The following is a 25,561-nucleotide window of genomic DNA, read 5'->3' on the forward strand; positions in this document are numbered from 1 at the left end:
AGTATTTTGAAGGTTTGTTGAATGTGTTTGATGATAGAGTGGCAGATATAGGGTGTTTTGGTCGAGGTGGTCTGCAAAGTGAGAGGGTTAGGGAAAATGATTTGGTAAACAGAGAAGAGGTAGTGAAAGCTTTGCGGAAGATGAAAGCCGGCAAGGCAGCAGGTTTGGATGGTATTGCAGTGGAATTTATTAAAAAAGGGGGTGACTGTATTGTTGACTGGTTGGTAAGGTTATTTAATGTATGTATGACTCATGGTGAGGTGCCTGAGGATTGGCGGAATGCGTGCATAGTGCCATTGTACAAAGGCAAAGGGGATAAGAGTGAGTGCTCAAATTACAGAGGTATAAGTTTGTTGAGTATTTCTGGTAAATTATATGGGAGGGTATTGATTGAGAGGGTGAAGGCATGTACAGAGCATCAGATTGGGGAAGAGCAGTGTGGTTTCAGAAGTGGTAGAGGATGTGTGGATCAGGTGTTTGCTTTGAAGAATGTATGTGAGAAATACTTAGAAAAGCAAATGGATTTGTATGTAGCATTTATGGATCTGGAGAAGGCATTTGATAGAGTTGATAGAGATGCTCTGTGGAAGGTATTAAGAATATATGGTGTGGGAGGAAAGTTGTTAGAAGCAGTGAAAAGTTTTTATCGAGGATGTAAGGCAGGTGTATGTGTAGGAAGAGAGGAAAGTGATTGGTTCTCAGTGAATGTAGGTTTGCGGTAGGGGTGTGTGATGTCTCCATGGTTGTTTAATTTGTTTATGGATGGTGTTGTTAGGGAGGTAAATGCAAGAGTTTTGGAAAGAGGGGCAAGTATGAAGTCTGTTGGGGATGAGAGAGCTTGGGAAGTGAGTCAGTTGTTGTTCACTGATGATACAGCGCTGGTGGCTGATTCATGTGAGAAACTGCCGAAGCTGGTGACTGAGTTTGGTAAAGTGTGTGAAAGAAGAAAGTTAAGAGTAAATGTGAATAAGAGCAAGGTTATTAGGTACAGTAGGGTTGAGGGTCAAGTCAATTGGGAGGTGAGTTTGAATGGAGAAAAACTGGAGGAAGTGAAGTGTTTTAGATATCTGGGAGTGGATCTGGCAGCGGATGGAACCATGGAAGCGGAAGTGGATCATAGGGTGGGGGAGGGGGCGAAAATTCTGGGGGCCTTGAAGAATGTGTGGAAGTCGAGAACATTATCTCGGAAAGCAAAAATGGGTATGTTTGAAGGAATAGTGGTTCCAACAATGTTGTATGGTTGCGAGGCGTGGGCTATGGATAGAGTTGTGCGCAGGAGGATGGATGTGCTGGAAATGAGATGTTTGAGGACAATGTGTGGTGTGAGGTGGTTTGATCGAGTGAGTAACGTAAGGGTAAGAGAGATGTGTGGAAATAAAAAGAGCGTGGTTGAGAGAGCAGAAGAGGGTGTTTTGAAGTGGTTTGGGCACATGGAGAGAATGAGTGAGGAAAGATTGACCAAGAGGATATATGTGTCGGAGGTGGAGGGAACGAGGAGAAGAGGGAGACCAAATTGGAGGTGGAAAGATGGAGTGAAAAAGATTTTGTGTGATCGGGGCCTGAACATGCAGGAGGGTGAAAGGAGGGCAAGGAATAGAGTGAATTGGAGCGATGTGGTATACCGGGGTTGACGTGCTGTCAGTGGATTGAATCAAGGCATGTGAAGCGTCTGGGGTAAACCATGGAAAGCTGTGTAGGTATGTATATTTGCGTGTGTGGACGTATGTATATACATGTGTATGGGGGGGGTTGGGCCATTTCTTTCGTCTGTTTCCTTGCGCTACCTCGCAAACGCGGGAGACAGCGACAAAGTATAATAAATAAAAAAAAAAAAAATAATATATATATATAAATATATATATATATATATATATATATATATATATATATATATATATATATATATATATATATATATATATGTGTGTGTGTGTGTGTGTGTGTGTGTGTGTATGTGAGTGGATGGGCCATTCTTTGACTGTTTTCTGGCACTACCTTGCTGACATGGGAAATGGCGTGAAGTATAATAATAATAATAATAATAATAATAATAATAATTGGGAGGTAAGTTTGAATGGAGAAAAACTGAAGGAAGTAAAGTGTTTTAGATATCTGGGAGTGGATCTGGCAGCGGATGGAACCATGGAAGCGGAAGTGAATCATAGGGAGGGGGAGGGGGCGAAAATCCTGGGAGCCTTGAAGAATGTTTGGAAGTCGAGAACATTATCTCGGAAAGCAAAAATGGGTATGTTTGAAGGAATAGTGGTTCCAACAATGTAGTATGGTTGCGAGGCGTGGGCTATGGATAGAGTTGTGCGCAGGAGGGTGGATGTGCTGGAAATGAGATGTTTGAGGACAATATGTGGTGTGAGGTGGTTTGATCGAGTAAGTAATGTAAGGGTAAGAGAGATATGTGGAAATAAAAAGAGCATGGTTGAGAGAGCAGAAGAGGGTGTTTTGAAATGGTTTGGGCACATGGAGAGAATGAGTGAGGAAAGATTGACCAAGAGGATATATGTGTCGGAGGTGGAGGGAACGAGGAGAAGTGGGAGACCAAACTGGAGGTGGAAAGATGGAGTGAAAAAGATTTTGAGTGATCGGGGCCTGAACATGCAGGAGGGTGAAAGGCGGGCAAGGAATAGAGTGAATTGGATCGATGTGGTATACCAGGGTCGACATGCTGTCAATGGATTGAATCAGGGCATGTGATGCGTCTGGGGTAAACCATGGAAAGTTGTGTGGGGCCTGGATGTGGAAAGGGAGCTGTGGTTTCGGGCATTATTACTTGACAGCTAGAGACTGAGTGTGAACGAATGGGGCCTTTGTTGTCTTTTCCTAGTGCTACCTCGCACACATGAGGGGGGAGGGGGATGTTATTCCATGTGTGGCGAGGTGGTGATGGGAATAAATAAAGGCAGGCAGTATGAATTATGTACATGTGTATATATGTATATGTCTGTGTGTGTATATATATGTGTACATTGAGATGTATAGGTATGTATACTTGCCTGTGTGGACGTGTATGTATATACATGTGTATAGGGGTGGGTTGGGCCATTTCTTTCGTCTGTTTCCTTGCGCTACCTCGCAAACGCGGGAGACAGCGACAAAGCAAAATAAAAATATATAAAAATATATATATATATATATATATATATATATATATATATATATATATATATATATATATATATATATTGGAAAGGATCACAATTTTGCGCGTGATCAAGATATTCCTATGAGTCCACGGGGAAAATGAAACATGATATGTTCCCAAATGCACTTTCGTGTAATAAACACATCATCAGGGGAGACACAAGAGAGAAATATAAGTCAGTTGATATATATTGAAGAGACGAACCTAGGACGCTATTTGGTAAACATGTGATTGTCCAAAACATACAACGAGCGTTCATAGACATCATCTTACAAATTTTATCAACAATAAAGTTATCTAATTTGTGTAGACCATCACTAATATTAAGATTATAATTCTTTGTGTATATAATAATAGAAGATTCATTGATATTTCTCTTGGTAATATAGTTAGAGTTAATAACTGAGATGGCATTACTCCAGTCAATACAATGATCATAGTTTTTAATGTGATTAAACAAGGCATTTGATTCTTGTCCCATTCTTATACTATATTTATGTTGCTTTAGTCCAACAGAAAGATCCTTACCAGTCTGACCAACATTAAATTTATCACAATTTCCACAAGGCACTTTATAGATGCATCCAAGAGAATTTTCTGGTGAATTCCTGATTAAGATATTCTTTATAGTATTATTATTGCTACAGGCAACATTTACATTAAAGGATTTAAGTAACAAGGGAAGTAAAGTGAAATTATATACACATGTATATACACATTTATGGATCTGGAGAAGGCATATGATAGAGTTGATAGAGATGCTCTGTGGAAGGTATTAAGAATATATGGTGTGGGAGGCAAGTTGTTAGAAGCAGTGAAAAGTTTTTATCGAGGATGTAAGGCATGTGTACGTGTAGGAAGAGAGGAAAGTGATTGGTTCTCAGTGAATGTAGGTTTGCGGCAGGGGTGTGTGATGTCTCCATGGTTGTTTAATTTGTTTATGGATGGGGTTGTTAGGGAGGTAAATGCAAGAGTTTTGGAAAGAGGGGCAAGTATGAAGTCTGTTGGGGATGAGAGAGCTTGGGAAGTGAGTCAGTTGTTGTTCGCTGATGATACAGCGCTGGTGGCTGATTCATGTGAGAAACTGCCGAAGCTGGTGACTGAGTTTGGTAAAGTGTGTGAAAGAAGAAAGTTAAGAGTAAATGTGAATAAGAGCAAGGTTATTAGGTACAGTAGGGTTGAGGGTCAAGTCAATTGGGAGGTGAGTTTGAATGGAGAAAAACTGGAGGAAGTGAAGTGTTTTAGATATCTGGGAGTGGATCTGGCAGCGGATGGAACCATGGAAGCGGAAGTGGATCATAGGGTGGGGGAGGGGGCGAAAATTCTGGGAGCCTTGAAGAATGTGTGGAAGTCGAGAACATTATCTCGGAAAGCAAAAATGGGTATGTTTGAAGGAATAGTGGTTCCAACAATGTTGTATGGTTGCGAGGCGTGGACTATGGATAGAGTTGTGCGCAGGAGGATGGATGTGCTGGAAATGAGATGTTTGAGGACAATGTGTGGTGTGAGGTGGTTTGATCGAGTAAGTAACGTAAGGGTAAGAGAGATGTGTGGAAATAAAAAGAGCGTGGTTGAGAGAGCAGAAGAGGGTGTTTTGAAATGGTTCGGGCACATGGAGAGAATGAGTGAGGAAAGATTGACCAAGAGAATATATGTGTCGGAGGTGGAGGGAACGAGAAGAGGGAGACCAAATTGGAGGTGGAAAGATGGAGTGAAAAAGATTTTGTGTGATCGGGGCCTGAACATGCAGGAGGGTGAAAGGAGGGCAAGGAATAGAGTGAATTGGGTCGATGTGGTATACCGGGGTTGACGTGCTGTGAAGCGTCTGGGGTAAACCATGGAAAGCTGTGTAGGTATGTATATTTGCGTGTGTGGATGTATGTATATACATGTGTATGGGGGTGGGTTGGGCCATTTCTTTCGTCTGTTTCCTTGCACTACCTCGCAAACGCGGGAGACAGCAACAAAGCAAAAAAAAAAGTATATACACATGTATATACATACATGTCCACACACGCACATATACATACCTATACATCTCAACGTATACATATGTATACACACACAGACATGTACATACATACACATGTACATAATTCATACTGTCTGCCCTTATTCATTCCCGTAGCCACCCTGCCACACATGAAATGACCACCCCCTCCCCTGCATGTGTGCAAGGTAGCCCTAGGAAAAGACAACAAAGGTCACATTTGTTCACACTCAGTCTCTAGCTGTCATGTATAATGCACTGAAACCACAGCTCCCTTTCCACATCCAGGCCCCACAAAACTTTCCATGGTTTACCCCAGAGGCTTCACTTGCCCTGGTTCAATCCATTGAGAGCACGTCAACCCCGGTATACCACATCGTTCCAATTCACTCTATTCCTTGCAAGCCTTTCACCCTCCTGATCACTCAAAATCTTTTTCACTCCATCTTTCCACCTCCAATTTGGTCTCCCACTCCTCCTCATTCCCTCCACCTCTGACACATACATCCTCTTTGTCAGTCTTTCCTTATTCATTCTCTCCATGTGACCAAACCATTTCAAAACACCCTCTTCTCTCTCAACCACACTCTTTTTATTACCACACATCTCTCTTACCCTTTTATTACTTACTCAATCAAACCACCTCACACCACATATTGTCCTTAAACATCTCATTTCCAGCACATCCACTCTCCTCCGCACAACTGTATCTATAGCCCATGCCACGCAACCATATATCATTGTTGGAACCACTATTCCTTCATACATACCCATTTTTGCTTTCCAAGATAACATTCTCGACTTCCACACCTTCTTCAACACTCCCAGAACTTTCGCCCCTCCCCCACCCTCCGCTTCCATGGTTCCATCCGCTGCCAAATCCACTCCCAGATATCTAAAACACTTCACTTTCTCCAGTTTTTCTCCATTCAAACTTACCTCCCGATTGATTTGTCCCTCAACCCTACTGTACCTAATAACCTTGCTTTTATTCACATTTACTCTCAGCTTTCTTCTTTCACACACTTTGCCAAACTCAGTCACCAGCTTCTACAGTTTCTCACCCGAATCAGCCACCAGTTCTGTATCATGAGTGAGCAACAACTGACTCACTTCCCAAGCTCTCTCATCCTCAACAGACTGCATACTTGCATTCCTTCCTTGTAAGTATCATCCAAATGCCTTTCTTTTCTCTTTCACTAACAACTTTACTTCTTCACTTCACCACTCGCTACCTATTCTAATCTGCCCACCTCTCACCTTTTTCATGCCACATACATCTTTTGCACGTGCCATCACTGCTTCCCTATATATATACATCACACTCCTCACCCACTCCCCTCCCATCATTTGCTCTCACCTTTTGCCGTTCTACACTCAGTCTCTCCTGGTACTTCCTCACACAAGTGTCCTTTCTGAGCTCACTTACTGTCACCACTCTCTTCTCCCCAACATATATGTATACACTTTATGGTCATATTATGTTAGGGAAAAAATGAAAGAACTTAACAGTCTAATTTTGCTCCTACAAAATGAATCTGATATACTTGCACTTCAGTGATGCTGTTGTGAATAGTTTTTCATTGTCTATAATTTGAAGGATGTTTAACTTTTTTTTTTTTTATAAAATTTCAGTTATGAGGAGGGATGGGAGGCTGCTTTGCAAGAAATGATCAAATGCAAGGATGAGGGTAGACTACATCATATTACTTCCACTGCGGCATCTGTCATCCTTAAATTGTGTGGCATCATTGCCAAAGCCCAGGCACTACTACCATCACCCAAGAGAAGTGGAAGCTCTCCAGTTTCCCCTCTTGGTAAGAGTTTAAATCATGTTCTGTGTAGGCCTTTCACAACCTAATTTGGATTCCTTTAGATGGGTATTTATAACTTTTAGCTCATTGTCTGTTCTTGATGATACCTTGCTTATACATTCCTAAATGATAAAGCTATGTTTATCACAACTCCAGCTAACTTAAGATAATGTGTGCTGTGTGCTTTTTACTCAGTGAGTTGTAGGGAATTTTTTTACATTTGAGTTTCATGCTAGTGGAATGTATAAGAAAGTTGGTAATGAGGGTGATTATGGGGTTTAAGATAGAAAAGGCACCTAGGGTAGATAGGATTACAGATGCAATGTTGATTTATGGAGAAGAAAGTGTGATAGACTGGGTGCATTTGATATGTAATTTAGCTTGGAAGCAGGAGGTTGTGTGAAAACTATTCATAAAAGAAAAAGGTGTATAGGTTATATGCATCACATACAAGTATACCAGGAAAAGTGTATGCAAGAGTATTGATTGATAAAGCGATGAAGTGACTGAGTGCAGAATAATTGAGGAGCAAGGAGTTTTTAGAAAAGGCAGGGGATAAGTGAATCAGATTTTTGGGGTGAGAATGACTGTGGGAAAAGTATCTAGCAAGAGGTAAGAAGCTGTATGCAGCTTTTATGGGTCTGGTGAAAGCATATGACAGAGTCTAGTGGATGCTTTGTAGGATGTGTTAAGGCTATATGGGTTATGGGGACAACTTTTGTATGATGCTTTATATAGAGGAGCAAATGCATGTGTAAGAGTGGATGGAGAGTTGAGCAAGTCTCAGTGTACATATGGGTGTGAGCAAAAATTTTAGTATACATATGGGTGTGAGGCAGGGCTGCCTGTTTGTGGATGATATTGTGTTGTGTGGTGTGATTGAAGAGGAGTTGCAGAAGGTTGTAAGTGTTTTGTGGTGTGTTTAAGCATAGGTAATTGAAAGTTAAATGCAAGTAAAAGTAAAGTAATGGTGTTTAAAAGGAAACAGAGTGAAATTACAGATTTTGCAAAGCCCAATAGATTGAGAGAAGAAAGTGTATTAAATTGTGTTATAGATGTGAGGGGAGAAAGACTGTAAGAGGTGAGAGGATTTAGGTATTTGGGAGCTATCTTGGGTAAGTTTAGTGATATGAATGGAGAGTTAAGGAAGAGAGCAGCATAGGGTAAGAGATTCATAGGTCCCTTATTAGACTAATGAAGGGTAGAGGTTTAAGTATGGAAGTGAAGAAAGGATTAAGAGACAGTATAGTCCTCCTGACCTGATCTGTGCTGTCAAAGCATGGACTGGAATAAGTCACAGAGGTCAAGAATTCAGACTATGGAAATGAGCTTTTTGAGAGGAGCATTTGATATGACTGGATGGAATGAAGAAAGTAATGAGGGTGTGTATGAAGGATTATGGCGGGGTATGCAAAGGGATTGAATTTTGGAATGGTAGAGTGAGTAAAATGTAATACTGTGTGATCGTTTTGGCATGTGGAAATAATGCAAGATAGGGAGTTAACAAGTGTACGATAGTGTCACTAAAGGGGTTTGTGTGAGAGGCAGATTTCCTGTGACGGGAAAATAGAGTGGAAAAGTACTGGAAGGAGAAAAATGGTGGAAGATTGCATGGAATGATGTATGCAAGGGAAGCATGTAAGGATGGGGATAAGCGGAGACTCTTTTGCCATGGCCAGTCCCTTGATTGGGGTTCCTGGAGGGAATGGTTGTCATAGATATAGATAGGAATACGTAAGACTTTGTATTCCTCCATATCAGTATTGTAAATTATGTTTGAGAATCATTCATTTTCAAAGCTAAGAAAAATTTTGCCAGTATTGAAACTGAAATATGTGCATCATAACAGTACATTTTTGTAGTTGTATATGTGAACTTTTAGCTAAAACTGATTTAAGAAATTAAGAAAGTAAACAACCATAATTTTTATTTTTGAATCATCAGTTGTAGATGCATTTCTGAAATTTAATTTTGCAATGAAAGGGTTAGTGTTGTGTATCACCAATGAAAGTATGGAATGTTCTTTGTAATTAGATGTCTAAAAGGAATTTAAAAGATTTTCTGTGAATACATAACACAAGAGTATGTTAATGTGTCACTATCATAAAGTCTCATTTCTTTAAATTACTCCGTATATAACAGCTCTCCGTGGGTCAGGAGGCAGTGTTGTGAGTGTGGCTTGGCATCCTCATACCAACATCTTGGCTGCTGTGTTTTGTGATGATACAGTAAGGGTGTTTGCTGCAGGCCGCAGTATCACACCTCTTTTGAAGCACCGCCTTCAGAAATCCATCACACACATTGCATGGATGTATGTTCAAATTTTAGACTTTTCCTTTCATTGTACAATAGTTGCATATTGATATATGAGAAGTTGAATTTCCCTTGTCCCTTCATGCCACCTTTTAGTGTTGTCACTAGCTTAGATATGATGATAGAAATCTACGATGTTACCGCTGCTGTTTGTAATTCAACTTAGAAATAACATTTTGCATTTGTGCACTTTTGTTGTGGAGAATGGGGGTTGTTGAATTGATAGTTTTAGTTGAAAGTGATATGGGGTTTTCTTCACAACTATTTTTCAGGATGCATAGAACTTAACAATTCTTCCATTTATTGATACATTACCACTTGTTTTACCACAAAGATTAATTTTTTGATTTTTTGTATCCATGCCATGTTTATATAGATTAGTCTTTTGCAGTTTTTCTGAAGTAATCTTGCCATGACTTTGTATGTTTTTTTAAATGATTTTTTTTCATACATATTTGCCATTTCTTGCATTAACGAGCTAGCATTAAGGACAGAGGACTGAGCCTGAGAGGGAATATCCTCACTTGTCCCCCTTTTTATCAAATGATATCTGTGGTATTTTTTCTGACTTTAAATTGTGTTTCTCCTCTTCATACTTATGAAAAAAAATCACCATTGAGAAAAAATCATTTAAACTTTAAAGTTTATTTTCTTTGGTTGAGTGGATTTTCATTCCTTACAAATTATATTAATATGAATGAAAATGTTGGTTTGTATGAATGAGATAACTTTGTAAGGTCTATGGGGCCTGGATGTGGATAGGGAGCTGTGGTTTTGGTGCATTACACATGAAAGCTAGAGGCTGAATGTGAACAAGTGTGACCTTTTTTGTCTGTTTTCGTGGCACTAACTTGCTGAAGCAGAGGTTAGCGATGCTGTTTCCTGTCTAGCGGGGTTGCACCCGAAATGGATGAAAGTAAGCATGTATGATTATGTACATGTGTATATATATATATATATATATATGAGTTTGGCATATGATAGAGTTGATAGAGATGCTCTGTGGAAGGTATTAAGAATATATGGTGTGGGAGGCAAGTTGTTAGAAGCAGTGAAAAGTTTTTATCGAGGATGTAAGGCATGTGTATGTGTAGGAAGAGAGGAAAGTGATTGGTTCTCAGTGAATGTAGGTTTGCGGCAGGGGTGTGTGATGTCTCCATGGTTGTTTAATTTGTTTATGGATGGGGTTGTTAGGGAGGTGAATGCAAGAGTTTTGGAAAGAGGGGCAAGTATGAAGTCTGTTGTGGATGAGAGAGCTTGGGAAGTGAATCAGTTGTTGTTCGCTGATGATACAGCGCTGGTGGCTGATTCATGTGAGAAACTGCAGAAACTGGTGACTGAGTTTGGTAAAGTGTGTGAAAGAAGAAAGTTAAGAGTAAATGTGAAAAACAGCAAGGTTATTAGGTACAGTAGGGTTGAGGGTCAAGTCAATTGGGAGGTAAGTTTGAATGGAGAAAAACCGGAGGAAGTAAAGTGTTTTAGATATTTGGGAGCGGATGGAACCATGGAAGCGGAAGTGAATCATAGGGTGGGGGAGGGGGCGAAAATCCTGGGAGCCTTGAAGAATGTGTGGAAGTCGAGAACATTATCTCGGAAAGCAAAAATGGGTACGTTTGAAGGAATAGTGGTTCCAACAATGTTGTGTGGTTGCGAGGCGTGGGCTATGGATAGAATTGTGCGCAGAAGGGTGGATGTGCTGGAAATGAGATGTTTGAGGACAATGTGTAGTGTGAGGTGGTTTGATCGAGTAAGTAATATAAGGGTAAGAGAGATGTGTGGAAATAAAAAGAGCGTGGTTGAGAGAGCAGAAGAGGGTTTTTTGAAATGGTTTGGGTACTTGGAGAGAATGAGTGAGGAAAGATTGACCAAGAGGATATATGTGTCAGAGGTGGAGGGAACGAGGAGAAGTGGGAGACCAGATTGGAGGTGGAAAGATGGAGTGAAAAAGATTTTGTGTGATCGGGGCCTGAACATGCAGGAGGGTGAAAGGAGGGCAAGGAATAGAGTGAATTGGATCGATGTGGTATACCGGGGTTGACGTGCTGTCAGTGGATTGAATCAGGGCATGTGAAGTGTCTGGGGTAAACCATGGAAGGTTGTGTGGGGCCTGGATGTGGAAAGGGAGCTGTGGTTTCGGGCATTATTGCGTGGCAGCTAGAGACTGAGTGTGAACGAATGGGGCCTTTGTTGTCTTTTCCTAGTGCTACCTCGCACACATGAGGGGGGAGGGGGAAGGTATTCCATGTGTGGCGAGGTGGCGATGGGAGTGAATCGGGGCAGACTGTGTGAATTGTGTGCATGGGTATATATGTATGTGTCTGTGTATGTGTATATATATATGTGTACATTGAGATGTATAGGTATGTATATTTGCGTGTGTGGACGTGTGTGTGTATACATTGTGCATGGGGGTCGGTTGGGCCATTTCTTTCGTCTGTTTCCTTGCGCTACCTCGCAAACGCGGGAGACAGCGACAAAGCAAAATAAATAAATAAATGAAAAAATATATATATCTTGTACAAAGGCAAAGGGGATAAGAGTGAGTGCTCAAATTACAGAGGTATAAGTTTGTTGAGTATTCCTGGTAAATTGCATGGGAGGGTATTGATTGAGAGGGTGAAGGCATATACAGAGCATCAGACTGGGGAAGAGCAGTATGGTTTCAGAAGTGGTAGAGGATGTGTGGATCAGGTGTTTGCTTTGAAGAATGTATATGAGAAGGCATATGATAGAGTTGATAGAGATGCTCTGTGGAAGGCACTAAGAATATATGGTGTGGGAGGCAAGTTGTTAGAAGCAGTGAAAAGTTTTTATCGAGGATGTAAGGCATGTGTACGTGTAGGAAGAGAGGAAAGTGATTGGTTCTCAGTGAATGTAGGTTTGTGGCAGGGGTGTGTGATGTCTCCATGGTTGTTTAATTTGTTTATGGATGGGGTTGTTAGGGAGGTGAATGCAAGAGTTTTGGAAAGAGGGGCAAGTATGAAGTCTGTTGTGGATGAGAGAGCTTGGGAAGTGAGTCAGTTGTTGTTCGCTGATGATACAGCACTGGTGGCTGATTCATGTGAGAAACTGTAGAAGCTGGTGACTGAGTTTGGTAAAGTGTGTGAAAGAAGAAAGTTAAGAGTAAATGTGAATAAGAGCAAGGTTATTAGGTACAGTAGGGTTGAGGGTCAAGTCAATTGGGAGGTAAGTTTGAATGGAGAAAAACTGGAGGAAGTAAAGTTTTTTAGATATCTGGGAGTGGATCTGGCAGCGGATGGAACCATGGAAGCGGAAGTGAATCATAGGGTGGGGGAGGGGGTGAAAATCCTGGGAACCTTGAAGAATGTGTGGAAGTCGAGAACATTATCTTGGAAAGCAAAAATGGGTATGTTTGAAGGAATAGTGGTTCCAACAATGTTGTATTGTTGCGAGGCCTGGGCTATGGATAGAGTTGTGCGCAGGAGGGTGGATGTGCTGGAAATGAGATGTTTGAGGACAATGTGTGGTGTGAGGTGGTTTGATTGAGTAAGTAATGTAAGGGTAAGAGAGATGTGTGGAAATAAAAAGAGCGTGGTTGAGAGAGCAGAAGAGGGTGTTTTGAAATGGTTTGGGCACATGGAGAGAATGAGTGAGGAAAGATTGACCAAGAGGATATATGTGTCGGAGGTGGAGGGAACGAGGAGAAGTGGGAGACCATATTGGAGGTGGAAAGATGGAGTGAAAAAGATTTTGTGTGATCGGGGCCTGAACATGCAGGAGGGTGAAAGGCGGGCAAGGAAGAGAGTGAATTGGATCGATATGGTATACCGGGATTGGCGTGCTGTCAGTGGATAGAATCAGGGCATGTGAAGCGTCTGGGGTAAACCATGGAAAGTTGTGTGGGGCCTGGATGTGGAAAGGGAGCTGTGGTTTTGGGCATTATTGCATGACAGCTAGAGACTGAGTGTGAATGAATGGAGCCTTTGTTGTCTTTTCCTAGTGCTACCTCGCACACATGAGGGGGGAGGGGGATGGTATTCCATGTGTGGTGAGGTGGCGATGGGAATGAATGAAGGCAGACAGTGTGAATTGTGTGCATGGGTATATATGTATGTGTCTGTGTGTGTGTATATATATGTACATTGAGATGTATAGGTATGTATATTTGCGTGTGTGGACGTGTATGTATATACATTGTGTATGGGGGTGGGTTGGGCCATTTCTTTCATCTGTTTCCTTGCACTACCTCGCAAACGCGGGAGACAGCGACAAAGCAAAATGAATAAATAAATAAATAATGTATTAAACCCCAAAAAAGGTGACGAGCAAGAGGAAAAATTCACCATATGTTGATAGATCTGGCAAGAGGCCAAGGAAGATGCCAGATGTGGAATTGAAAATGAAGGTAATCACCCAATATGAAGGAGGAAAAAAGATAGTTAATGTGATTACATTTGATCTACATTTCTCCCATTAGACAGTATCCACAATTTTTAAGGACAAAGAAAAAATACATGAAGCAGTGAAAGGTTTGGCAAGTAGGAAGTCTATGATAGTAGCAAAGCAATGACAATGGCTCATCCATGAAATGGAAAAGTTATTGATGCTGTGGATGGAAGATCAAATTGAAAAACATGTACCATTATCCTTACTAACAATTCAGGCAAAGGCTTAAAGTCTTTTTGAGACTTTGAAGTGAGCAGACGAGTATTACATTGAGAACTTCACAGCAAGTCATGGTTGGTTCAATAGATTTAAAAGAGGATATAGCTTTCACTACATTTGAGTCACAGATGAAGCAGCAAGTGCTGACAAAGTATCTGCTGAAAAGGTAAAAACAAACCAAAGAAATTTTTTTTTAATAAACCACAGAGTGTTTTGAAAAAAATGTCAATTCATTAATGTGGTTAAACAAAAGTGAGGTAATCATGATAGAACTTGCATAACGTAAAAAATTGAAGTGAAGTATAAATTAAAGAATCCTAAATAAAAGATAAGAAGAAACAACAGAATCGTATAATAAAGCTAGTTGATAAAAAAAGAGAAAATCATAGAAATTTAGTAGGATTAAAGAACGCTGTACAGATATACAAATTCTACGTGCCATGCTGATATATGTCGACTTACATCCATTTCAAGATCCGACTAGTTGGTCAGAATGGAACTCAGTCGTATGTCAGGGATAGATAGTACTGTAAAGATAAGTTGAGTTATATGTATATAATGTATATGAGTGGATGGGTCTTTCTTCATCTGTTTCTTGGCGCTACCTCACTAATGCAGGAAACGGCGATCAAGTATAATAGATATATGCGAAAAGTACATGTAGTGATCTTATATAATATGCAGGTAGAACCACAAAGGAATGGAAAATCTGAAGTGCCAAATGCTTTTGTATAATTACATTGTCAGGACTGAGCACAGATAGATATAACTAGAATATGATATACCAGCTGCCATTAGGCGGGGCCAGCAAATGAATTCAGAAACAGTTGAAGGGTTTAACCACTGGACATGCTCAACAGCCTCATCTCTCTCAAGTTACAAACTCAAGTCACCTAAGTTTTGGGAAACCAATTTGCAATTTTTTCACAAAGTTATCTGATTTGTATAAGCCAACATTTTGATTCATATTGATATCTCTACTATGTATGGTAAGAGACAATTTAATTAAATCTGTTTCTGATGCTACCTCACTAACGTGGTCAAGTGGGGAGTGCTCGTCCTCCTCGAAGGCTCAGACTGGGGTGTCTGAATATGAAGATAAGAAAGGATAGGTAGTATGTTTGAGGAAAGAAACGTGTATGTGTTGGATCTAAGTAAAGCGAAGCTCAAGGGTGAAGGGGAAGAATGGTTTGGAAATGTTTTAAGAGTGAATTCAGGGGCTGGTAAGGAGTAAGGACTTAGTAAGGAGTATTACTACTCCAGAAGCAGGAGTGTTGGGAGTGTGTGATAGAGTATAAGGAAAAAATCTTAGATTGATTTGGGTAAAACTGAAAGTGGATGGCAAGAGATGGATGATTATTTGTGCTTATGCACCTGGTCATGAGAATAAAGATCATGAAAGGCAAGTAATTTTGGGGCAGCTGAGTGTGTCAGCAATTTTGGTGCACAAGACTGGGTATTAGTGATAGGTGATTTGAATTTGAAGGTGAATAATGTGCCATTTGAGGGTATAATTGGTATGGTGGGGTATTCAATGTTGTGAATGGAATTGGTCAAGAGCTTGTGGATTTGTGTGCTGAAAAAAGAATAATGATTGGGAATACCTGGTTTAAAATGAGAGTTATACACAAGCGTACTTATGTGAGTATGAGAGACGGTCAAAGGGCTTTAGGTTACATATTAGTTGATGGATGTATGAAAGAGAGACTTTTAGATGTAAATGTTGCAAGAGGGGCAGCTGATGGGATGTCTGATCAGTATCTTGTGGAGGCACAGGTGAAGATTTGTAAAGATTTTCAAAAAAATAAGAGAGAGTGTTGGGGAGAAGAGAGTGGTGAGAGTAAATGAGCTTAGAAAGGAGACTTGTTTGAAGAAATACTAGGAGAGATTGAGTGTAGAATGGCAAAAAGTGAGAGCAAATGAAGTGAGGGGAGTGGGTGAGGAATGGGATGTATTTAGGGAAGTAGTGATGCATGTGGCATGAGAAAGGTGGGAAGTGGGCAGATTAGAAAGGGTAGTGTGTAGTGGGATTGAGAATTAAAGTTGCTTGTGAAAGAGAAAAGAGAAGCATTTGGACGGTACTTACAAGGAAAGGAGGGCAAATGAGAGTTTGGGTGAGAGACTGTCATTGAACTTTAGGGAGAATAAAAAATGTTTTGGAAGGAGGTGAATAATGTGCGAAAAATAAGAGAACAAACGGGGACATCAGTGAAGGGGGCAAGGGGGAATGTGATTATATGTAGTGATGAGGAGATGGAGTGAGTATTTTGAAGGATTGTTGAATGTGTTTGATGATAGAGTGGCAGATGTAGGGTGTTTTGGTCGAGGTGGTGTGTGAAGTGAGAGAGTCAGGGAAAATGGACTGGTGAAGAGAGAAAAGGTGGTGAAAGCCTTGCGGAAAATGAAATTTGGCAAGGCGACAGGAGTGGATGGAAATGTAGTTGAATTTACTAAGAAAGGGTGTGATTGTGTTGTTGATTGGTTGGTAAGGATATTCATTGTATGTATGGATCATGGTGAAGTGCCTGAGGATTGGTGGAAAGCATTTTTAGTGTCATTGGGTAAAGACAATGGGGATAAAGGTGAGAGCTCAAACGACAGAGGAATAAGTTTGAGTGTACTTGGAAAATTATATGGGTGAATATAGGTGTCTACTCTGAAGATGTATATGAGAAATACTTAGAAAAACAGATGGCTTTGTATGCAGCATTTATGGATCTGGAGAAGGCATATGATAGGGTTGATAGAGATGCTTTGTGGAAGGTATTAAGAATATATGGTATTGGAGGTAAGCTACTAGAAGCAGTGAGAAGATTTACCAAGGGTGTAAGGCTTGTGTGCAAGTAGGAAGAGAGGAGAGTGATTGGTTTCCAGTGAAGGTTGGTCTGCAGCCCTGGTTCAGTCCATTGACAGCACATCAACCTCAGTATACCACATCATTCCATTTCACTCTATTCCTTGCATGCCTATCACCTTTCTGTATGTTCAGGCCCCTATTGCTCAAAATCTTTTTCACTCCATCCATCCACCTCCAATGGGTCTCTCACTTCTTGTTCCCTCCACCTCTGGCACATATACCCTCTTTGTCAACCTTTCCTCACCCGGTCACCCAGTCAGTCCAAATTATAGAGGTTAGACAGTATTAATTTTACAGTTTTGTATGATTGCTTTATGATAGCATTCATGGATGTACAATTTAGGGCAAGATAACATTTCCAGCTGTGTAGGGTAAGTTTGGTGATATGGAAGGAGAGATAAGTGAAAGAGGATTACAAGGTAGAAGAATCATTGGGTCTTTTAATAGAATAATGAAGGGTTTTGTTGTAAGTATGGGAGTGAAGAATGGTATAAGGTGCAGCACAGATCCCCCAACTCTAACCTTTGAAGCCAAAACATGGGCATGGGATGAGTCACAGATGTCAAGAATCCAGGCTGTAGAAATGATTTATTTGAGAGGTGCATTTGGTATGACAAGATGTAATTAAGAAAGTAAAGAAGAGATGTATGAAAGACTTGCTATGGCAGGGAATGCAAAAGGAATGAACTGTAGAGTGGTAGAGTGGATGAAATGTAATACTTTGAGGTGGTTTGGGTATGTGGAAAGAGTGCAAGATGGAGAGTTTACAAGAAGAGTGTATGATAGTATGATTAGAGGGGTTGGTGTGAGAGGAAGACCTCATGTGCTGTGGGTAAATGAAGTGGAAGAAAACAGGAGGGAGAGAAATTGGGGAAGAATGCTTGAAATGGTGTATTTATGGGAGGCATGGAAGGACAGGGTTAAGTGGACTCTTTTGCCATGGACACCTCCATGATGGGAGTTCCTAGTTTTACTATAAAAGCTTTCTAGGCTGAATGCAGGTCTGTAACTTTTTTTTTAACATCTATGTTACAAATGTACCCTGTTATTATCGAAATTTACTTTCTTTTCAATAATATGTGTATTACTTTATAAGGGATTTATTTTTTTCCTTAGGCCATATTCAGCCTCACTTTTGGCTGTAGGCTGTGAGTGTGGTGTGTTGCTATGGACATTAGACCCAGTAAATGTCGTGACCCGCCCATCTGGTTCATGTGTCTCACTACTGGCCCATCCTAGTGCAACTCCCATCAGTTCTCTCACCTGGCACCCAAAGGTTAGTAAAGAAATCCAGAGCTGCAATATGCATAAAAAGAGAGAACACCTTAGACATCCAGGACCCAAGACTTCAACATTTTGCCTGTTATCATCTGAAACTCCATGGAATGCATGGTAGAGAAGTAAATAGTGCCCTGGGCTAGTGCCTACAAAGTGCACCAGACCAGCTTGGTTGTGGAGGCTATGTTGGCAAGCAGGATGTGGCTTCTAGCAGCTTGGTTGAATGGTGACTTTACCCAAGAGCCTAGTTTCAACCCTGGCAGTGGAGGTAGAGGACCCCTGAAGACTTCACTAAGTATTCACCACCAGAGTCTTTCACATTAGTCATATATCATGGCAGAAATGCCATTGGAAGAGAGGGGATAATCCTTCTGTATATTATCTCTTACCTGAAGACAGAATCCTGTGAGCATCATAGACATATGCTCATTAGGAAGTTAGAATGTAGTTTTATCCTGCAGGATATGTTGTACCTTTGAGGATTTACTTCCTTCAACCATCTGAAAACATATTAGGCCAGATGTTCATTCACAGAGTCTAAATAGCCATAAAATAACCCACTCAGGCCATTGTTGTCATCATGCTGGGTCGGGGTAGCTCCAGGCAGCCAGCCTTTCCCATCATTCACTTGTTTATTTCAGCATTGTTGACCTTGGTGATGTTGAATTATAGCATCTTCACCTTTTTTTTTAAGCTTTCAGAGGAGTTAGATATTTATCCTTTTCTATTATTCATAGTCTCATGATACGCATTTCAAGTTCTCTGTATTAATAATAACCTTGAGAAAAAATGTGCCTGGAGATGCTGCCAATGCTAGGTCTACAGTATCGTTGTGACCTTAGGCTTTGTTTTGAGTGGTCATGTTGATCAAAACTTTTTATGTGCATATGTTCCTTATTTGTGTTTGCATGTATTTTTTCATATGATGAGGTTTTTGGTTTTTCTTATAAGAATTTAAAGATTTTTGGTATTGCAACAAGGGTGTGTGATGTCACCATGGTTGTTGATATGTTTGTGGATAGGGTGGTGATGGAGGTGAATGTAAGAGTATTAGAGAATGGGGCAAATATATAGTTTGATGGGAGTCATTGGGACCTGTTTGCAGATGACACAGCTCAAGTGGCAGACTTGAGTGAGAAACTACTGAAACTGGTGTTTGGGTTTGGGAGAGTGTGTGATAGAAGAAACTTGAGAATTAATGAGAATAAAAGTTAGTTGATAAGGTTTAGATGGGGAGAGAGATGGTTTGGTTTGAGTGAGAAACTACTGAAACTGGTGTTTGGGTTTGGAAGAGTGTTTGATAGAAGAAACTTGAGAATTAATGAGAATAAAAGTTAGGTGATAAGGTTTAGCTGGGGAGAGAGATGGTTTGGTTTGAGTGTGAGTGTGAATTGAGAGAATTAGAAGGAAATGAGGTATTTTAGAGATAACAGGGAGTGGACATGGCAGTAGAAGAAACTACAGGGGCTGAAGTGAACCATTGGATGAGTGAGGGTGCAAAGTTTCTGGATGTGTTTAGGACTGCATGGAAGAGGAAATTACTGTCTGTGAGGGCAGAGATAGGAATATTTGATTGTTAATACCTGAGGACAATATGTTATGGGAGGAGGGTTGATTAATTAAGGAATGACAGTGTGGGAGTTTATTAGTAAGCCAAGCATGTTTGAAGGGGTTCAGTGGGATGTGCTGGAACAGTTTGGATTTGAGGAGAGGATGAATGAGGAGAGGCTAAGAAGATATATGAATCAGAAGTGGAGGAAACAAAAAGAATGGGAAGACTAAAGATGAGATGGAAGGATGGAGTGAAAAATGCTGTGATTTATTGGGGTCAGATCATGCAGAAGGGTAAGAGGCGTGCATGGGAAATGTAAATTGGAGTGACATGTCACTCATGGAGTGATGTGCTGGTAGCTGGGCTGAACCAGGACATCAGAAGTGGTCAGAGGAAACCATGGAAAGGTCTGTTGGGCTTGGCTGCAGATAGGGGACTGTGGTCTTGATGCATTATCAATGACAGCTAGAGAGTAGATTTGAGCTAGCAAGTGCCATTTCTTCATTTGTTCCTGGCCAACATGGGAAACAGCTCTGTCTTAGACAAAGGAGAAAGCTGGGTGGATTGTTTGTATTTGATCTGCCAGAAAGAATTTGATACTACCGCACTGGAGGCTCGTTGAGAAGCTGGATCACCAGGCAGGAATAAGGAGGAAACTCCTTTGATGGATAAAAGATTATCTCAGTGGAAGGGTATGAAAGATACATGTGAGACTTCTCATATGGGTTGAGATTATCTATTTGAATAATTTGCTTAAAAGCTATGAACTCCTACCTGAATATGTTTACAGATGATGCAGAGGTCATGAAGGAAGTGAAAACATGGAGGATATGTAAAGAAACAAGGATGAAATAGATTGAAAGAGGGCCTCAATTTTATTATTATCAAGCAGAAAATAAGCTTAAGGATTGTGTGTGTCAGGATTTGGGATTGACCCCTAACCTGTTGCCAGAGTCCCACATTAGGAAAATAGTTTAGGAGACAAACTGTCTGCTGACAGTTGTTAGAAAAACTTTCAAGTGTATGGATACAGAAATGTTTAGTAAGCTGTGCACATCCTACTTAAGGCCAAAACTAGAATATGCTTCTCAAGTTTGGTCACTGTACTTATAAAAGCACAAAGAGCCTCTAGAGAAGGTTCAGAAGAGGGCAACATAGACAATGATAAGATTAAGAGCTGAATTACAGGCAGAAGCTGGAGGCTTTGAATTTACCCTCCTTGGAGGAAAGAAGAGTGAGGGGCAACCTGATCACAACTTTTAAGGTTATGATTTAGATTATTGATATGGACAGTGAAAAGTTCTTCAAGAGATGTAGGAACAGAGCAACCAAAGGACATAACATGAAACTAAAGAACCTTGTTAAAAAAGGAGTATTTTTATAGTATAAAAGTGATAACTAAATGGAATGAAATGACTGAGGACATTATTAATGCAGGCTGGAGTGTCTAAATGTGTGTGGATCAAACCATGTTGAGAAGAGATAGGTAGTATGTTTAAGGAAAGACACCTGGATGATCTGGCTCTGAGTGAAACAAAGCTCAAGGGTAAAGGGTAAGAATGGTTTGGAAATGTCTTACGAGTAAAGTCAAGTTGGTGAAAGGACAAGTAAGGAAGGAGTAGCACTACTCCTGAAGCAGGAGTTGTAGGAGTGTGTGAAAGAGTATAAAGTAGAAAATTCTAGATTGATGTGGGTAGAAACAAAAGTGGAAGGTGAGAGGTGGGTGATTATTAGTACTTATGCACATGGCCATGAGTAGAAAGATCACAAGAAGTAAGTGTTTTGGGAGCAGCTGAGTGAGTGTGTTAGCAGTTTTGGTGCATGAGACCTGGTATTAGCGATGGATAATTTAGATGCGTAGGTGAGTGATGCGGCAGTTGAGGGTATGATTGAAAGACATGGGGTATTCAGTATTATGAATAGAAATGGTGAAGAGCTTGTTCTTAGTTGTGTGCTGTAAAAGGAGTGGTGATTGGCAAAACCTGATTAAAAAAAAAGGGACATACACAAGTGTGTATGAAGTTGAAATCGTGATTTGATGAGTAGAAAAGATGCTCAGTGGATACTAATGGATTACATGTTAATTCATATATGTGTAAGAGAGAGACTTTTAGATTTCAATGTGCTGAGAGGGGCAGCTGGTGGGATGTATGATTACTACTTTTTGGAGGCAAGGGTGAAGATTTGTTGAAGTTTTAGGAAAAGAGGAAACAATTTCGGTGAGAAGAGAATGGTGAAAGTAAGTGAGCTTGGAAAAGAGACATGTGAAGAAATACTAGGAGAGATTGAATGTAGAATGGCAAAAGGTAAGAGTAAATGTAGCAAGGGGAGTTGATTAGGAATGGGAGCTATTCGGGCAAGCAGTGCTGACATGTCTGAGAGATGCATGTGGCATTCGAAAGGTGGGCAGTTAAGAAAGGGAAGTGAGTAGTGGGACAAAGTAAAGTTGCTAGTGAAATAGAAAAGGCAGGCATTTGGGTAGTACTTACAGGGAAGGAGTGCAAATGATTGGGAGTGTATAAGAGAAAGTGGCAGGAGGTGAAGAGGAAGGTTGAAAGAGGGCAAATGAGAATTGGGGTTATCAAGTATCAGTAAACTTGGGGAGAATAAGGTGTTTTGGAAGGTTAATAATGTGTAAAAATTAAAAGAACAAATAGGAACATTGGTGAAGAGGGCAGAAGCAGAAGTGGTAACAAGTAAAGATGAAGTGAGGACTCTTGAACATGTTTGATGCTAGGGCGGTAGATGTTGGGTGCTTGGGTCGAGGTGGTATGTGAAGTGAGAGAGTAATGGAAAGTGGTTTGGTGGAGAGGGAAGTGTTGAAAGCTGTATGAAGTGTGAAATATGGCAAGGCAACTGGAGTGGATGGTATTACTATTGAATTCATTGAGAAAGGGGGGTGACTGTGTTGTTGTTTGGTTAGTGAGGGTTTTCAGTGTACGTATGGATCATGGTGAAATGCTTGATAATTGGCAGAATGCATTTATATTGCCACCACATAAAAGCAAGGAGTATAAAGGTAAGTGTTCATATTATAGAGGTATGATTTGTTGAGAGTATCTGGAAAGTTTTATGATGGGGGAAGGGGAGTTAGTGATTGAGAGATTGAAGGCATGTACAGAAAAAAGATTGGGAAGGAGCAATGTGGTTTCAGAAGAAGTAGAGGATGTATGGATCCAGTGTTTGTAAATTGCAAAGGTATAGTGAGGGTTACTCACATCTGTGTATTAAGCCAGCACTTCAGTGGTTGTTAAGTTGCACTCCTCTGACATAGATAGCTGTCTTTTCTTTCTACCTCACCCACACATGGACTACTGGCATTCTGTCCAAAAACATACAGTCACACATAACACTTGACAACACTTAACTCACACTGCTCATTCTTCATAACTCTAGATTTTCCTGTGTATCTGCTATGCACTAGCCCTACGTTTGGCAAAATGGTAGGAGCAGTTAATAGAAGTAGTAGGTAGGAACATATTGGCAGGAGCATTAGGTAGAATGTAGTTGTTAGGAACATTATGCAGGAGCAATAAGTAGTAGTCAGTAGGAACTTTAAGTAGGAGTCTCTGCAAAGACTGCATTGAAGTTACCTTCTTTCAGTCGCCTGTTAAGGATGAGGCATGAAGGCTAAGAAGTGGCAGTGGAGTTTACTAGTTAAGGATACTCTCTTGCTGTGGCCACCCATTTAAGGGATTTCCAAGGGGAACAGGCATTAGGGATAGGTAGAGAAAGGTGGTTGTATTAGGTGATATGAATGTAAGGTGGGACATCATTAATTGTTGAGATAGATGGTGATAGTGAGTGCCTGGAGTAAATGAGAATGGAAGTTATCTTGTGGATTTCAGGACATAGAAGGGTTTAAGCCTTGCAAATAGCTTTTTTCAGCAAAATATGACCCACAGGTATGCATGAATGAGGAATGATGGAAGAGAACAAAAGGGTTTGATTGACTATCTGCAGTGGATGAAAGGTTGAGAAAGACTGTGCTAAATGCTAGAGTTGAGAAAGAATTGTTTGGAAACTCTGATCATTATGTGGTGCTTGTTAGGGTGGGGATCAGGGAGAAGTTGAGGAATGATATCAGGTAGAATGAGGATTAAAGGTGTTGGCAGGCAAGAAGATGAATCAGCAAGAATGCAAAGAGTGTGGAAGGGTGACTGAAAGTTTAGATGGAAGCACAGTTAATGTAGGGATGCAGTTATGTGTGAATGTGGTGTTTAGAATGTTTGGAAAAAGACTTAATGGTTTTGAATTAGTAGCAAGATATAAAGTCATGAGATGTGGGAATGAAAATGAAACTGCTTGGTGGATGGATGAGAAGAGAAGAAAAAGGCATGTGGTAGATTGCATAATGAAGACACCAAGCATGTACTACATAATTGTCATGCACTATCTTCAAATAGATGCACACACAACTGCCGGAGCTTCATAATGATAAAAGGAACACCTAGGGTGGGAAAAAAGCAAATGTAGATGTTTTATGTGATCCATGTATGTAACTCACTTGTCAAGCAATAAAACCAGCTCCAAACATGAGAGAGTTAAGGGTAAAGTGAAACTCAGCATAGCTTACGTATGGTAGTATGGGGGCGGATATGTTTTTTTTTTTAAGGTCATCATGATATCATGAATGGTCCAATAGATGGAGTATTTTTGAAAGTTGTGGAATAGATCTGTACTTCTCATTGACATGGTGTAAATGTTATTCAGATATATCTAGTAGCTGCAGTGAAAGGGTTGATAACCATCTCCCCCATATTGATATAGGACAGGTTTATCATCCCATCCATATCTGTGAAAAGAAATGAGGGAACTAAGTCAGGCAAATTTGACTGGTATCTAACCTCTGATTCTGGTGAAATAGCAGAGGGTATTATTGCGAGATGGGTAATTGAAAATTTGGGAGATGGGTTGTTAAAGATTTCAGACCAAGGCCTGACATTTTTCAGTAAGGTAACGTGAGATGTCTTTCACTAATAATGTTACTTCTTCATCCCACCACTCACTACCCTTTCTAATCAACCCACCTCCCACGCTTCTCATGCCACAAGCATCTTTTGCGCACTCCATCACTGATTCCCTAATTACATCCCATTCCTCCCCCACTCCCCTTACTTCCATTGTTCTCACCTTTTTCCATTCTGTACTCAGTCTCTCCTGGTACTTTCTCACACAAGTTTCCTTCCCAAGCTCACTTACTGTCATCACCCTCTTCACCCCAACATTCTCTCTTCTTTTCTGAAAACCCATACAAATCTTCACCTTAGCCTCCACAAGATAATGATCAGACATCCCTCCAGTTGCACCTCTCAGCACATTAACATCCAAAAGTCTCTCTTTCACGTGCCTGTCAATTAACACGTAATCCAGTAACGCTCTCTGGCCATCTCTCCTACTTACATACGTATACTTATGTATATCTCGCTTTTTAGACCAGGTATTCCCAATCACCAGTCCTTTTTCAGCACATAAATCTACAAGCTCTTCACCATTTCCATTTACACCACTGAACACCCCATGTATACCAATTATTCCCTCAACTGCCACATTACTCACCTTTGCATTCAAATCACCCATCACTATAACCCGGTCTCGTGCATCAAAACCACTAACACACTCATTCAGCTGCTCCCAAAACACTTGCCTCTCATGATCTTTCTTCTCATGCCCAGGTGCATATGCACCAATAATCACCCATCTCTTTCCATCAACTTTCAGTTTTACCCATATTAATCGAGAATGTACTTTCTTACATTCTATCACATACTCCCACAACTCCTGTTTCAGGAGTACTGCTACTCCTTCCCTTGCTCTTGTCCTCTCACTAACCCCTGACTTTACTCCCAAGACATTCCCAAACCACTCTTCCCCATTACCCTTGAGCTTCGTTTCACTCAGAGCCAAAACATCCAGGTTCCTTTCCTCAAACATACTACCTATCTCTCCTTTTTTCACATCTTGGTTACATCCA

At 40.6% G+C, this 25,561-nt stretch overlaps 1 protein-coding gene across 2 annotated transcripts in view; it reads left to right on the top strand.

The window, feature by feature from the left end:
• LOC139757319 (aladin-like) overlaps window positions 1-25,561 on the top strand; it is a 62,644-nt gene that overhangs the window by 22,480 nt on the left and 14,603 nt on the right. For both annotated transcript variants that reach the window (XM_071677745.1, XM_071677735.1), the window contains exons 4-6: window positions 6,783-6,964; window positions 9,104-9,272; window positions 17,874-18,033. In XM_071677745.1, the coding sequence (XP_071533846.1) occupies window positions 6,783-6,964; window positions 9,104-9,272; window positions 17,874-18,033 (511 nt within the window). The remainder of the gene's footprint in view (window positions 1-6,782; window positions 6,965-9,103; window positions 9,273-17,873; window positions 18,034-25,561) is intronic.

This window comes from Panulirus ornatus, chromosome 2 (assembly GCF_036320965.1).
Source record: "Panulirus ornatus isolate Po-2019 chromosome 2, ASM3632096v1, whole genome shotgun sequence".
Taxonomy (NCBI): Eukaryota; Metazoa; Arthropoda; class Malacostraca; order Decapoda; family Palinuridae; genus Panulirus; species Panulirus ornatus.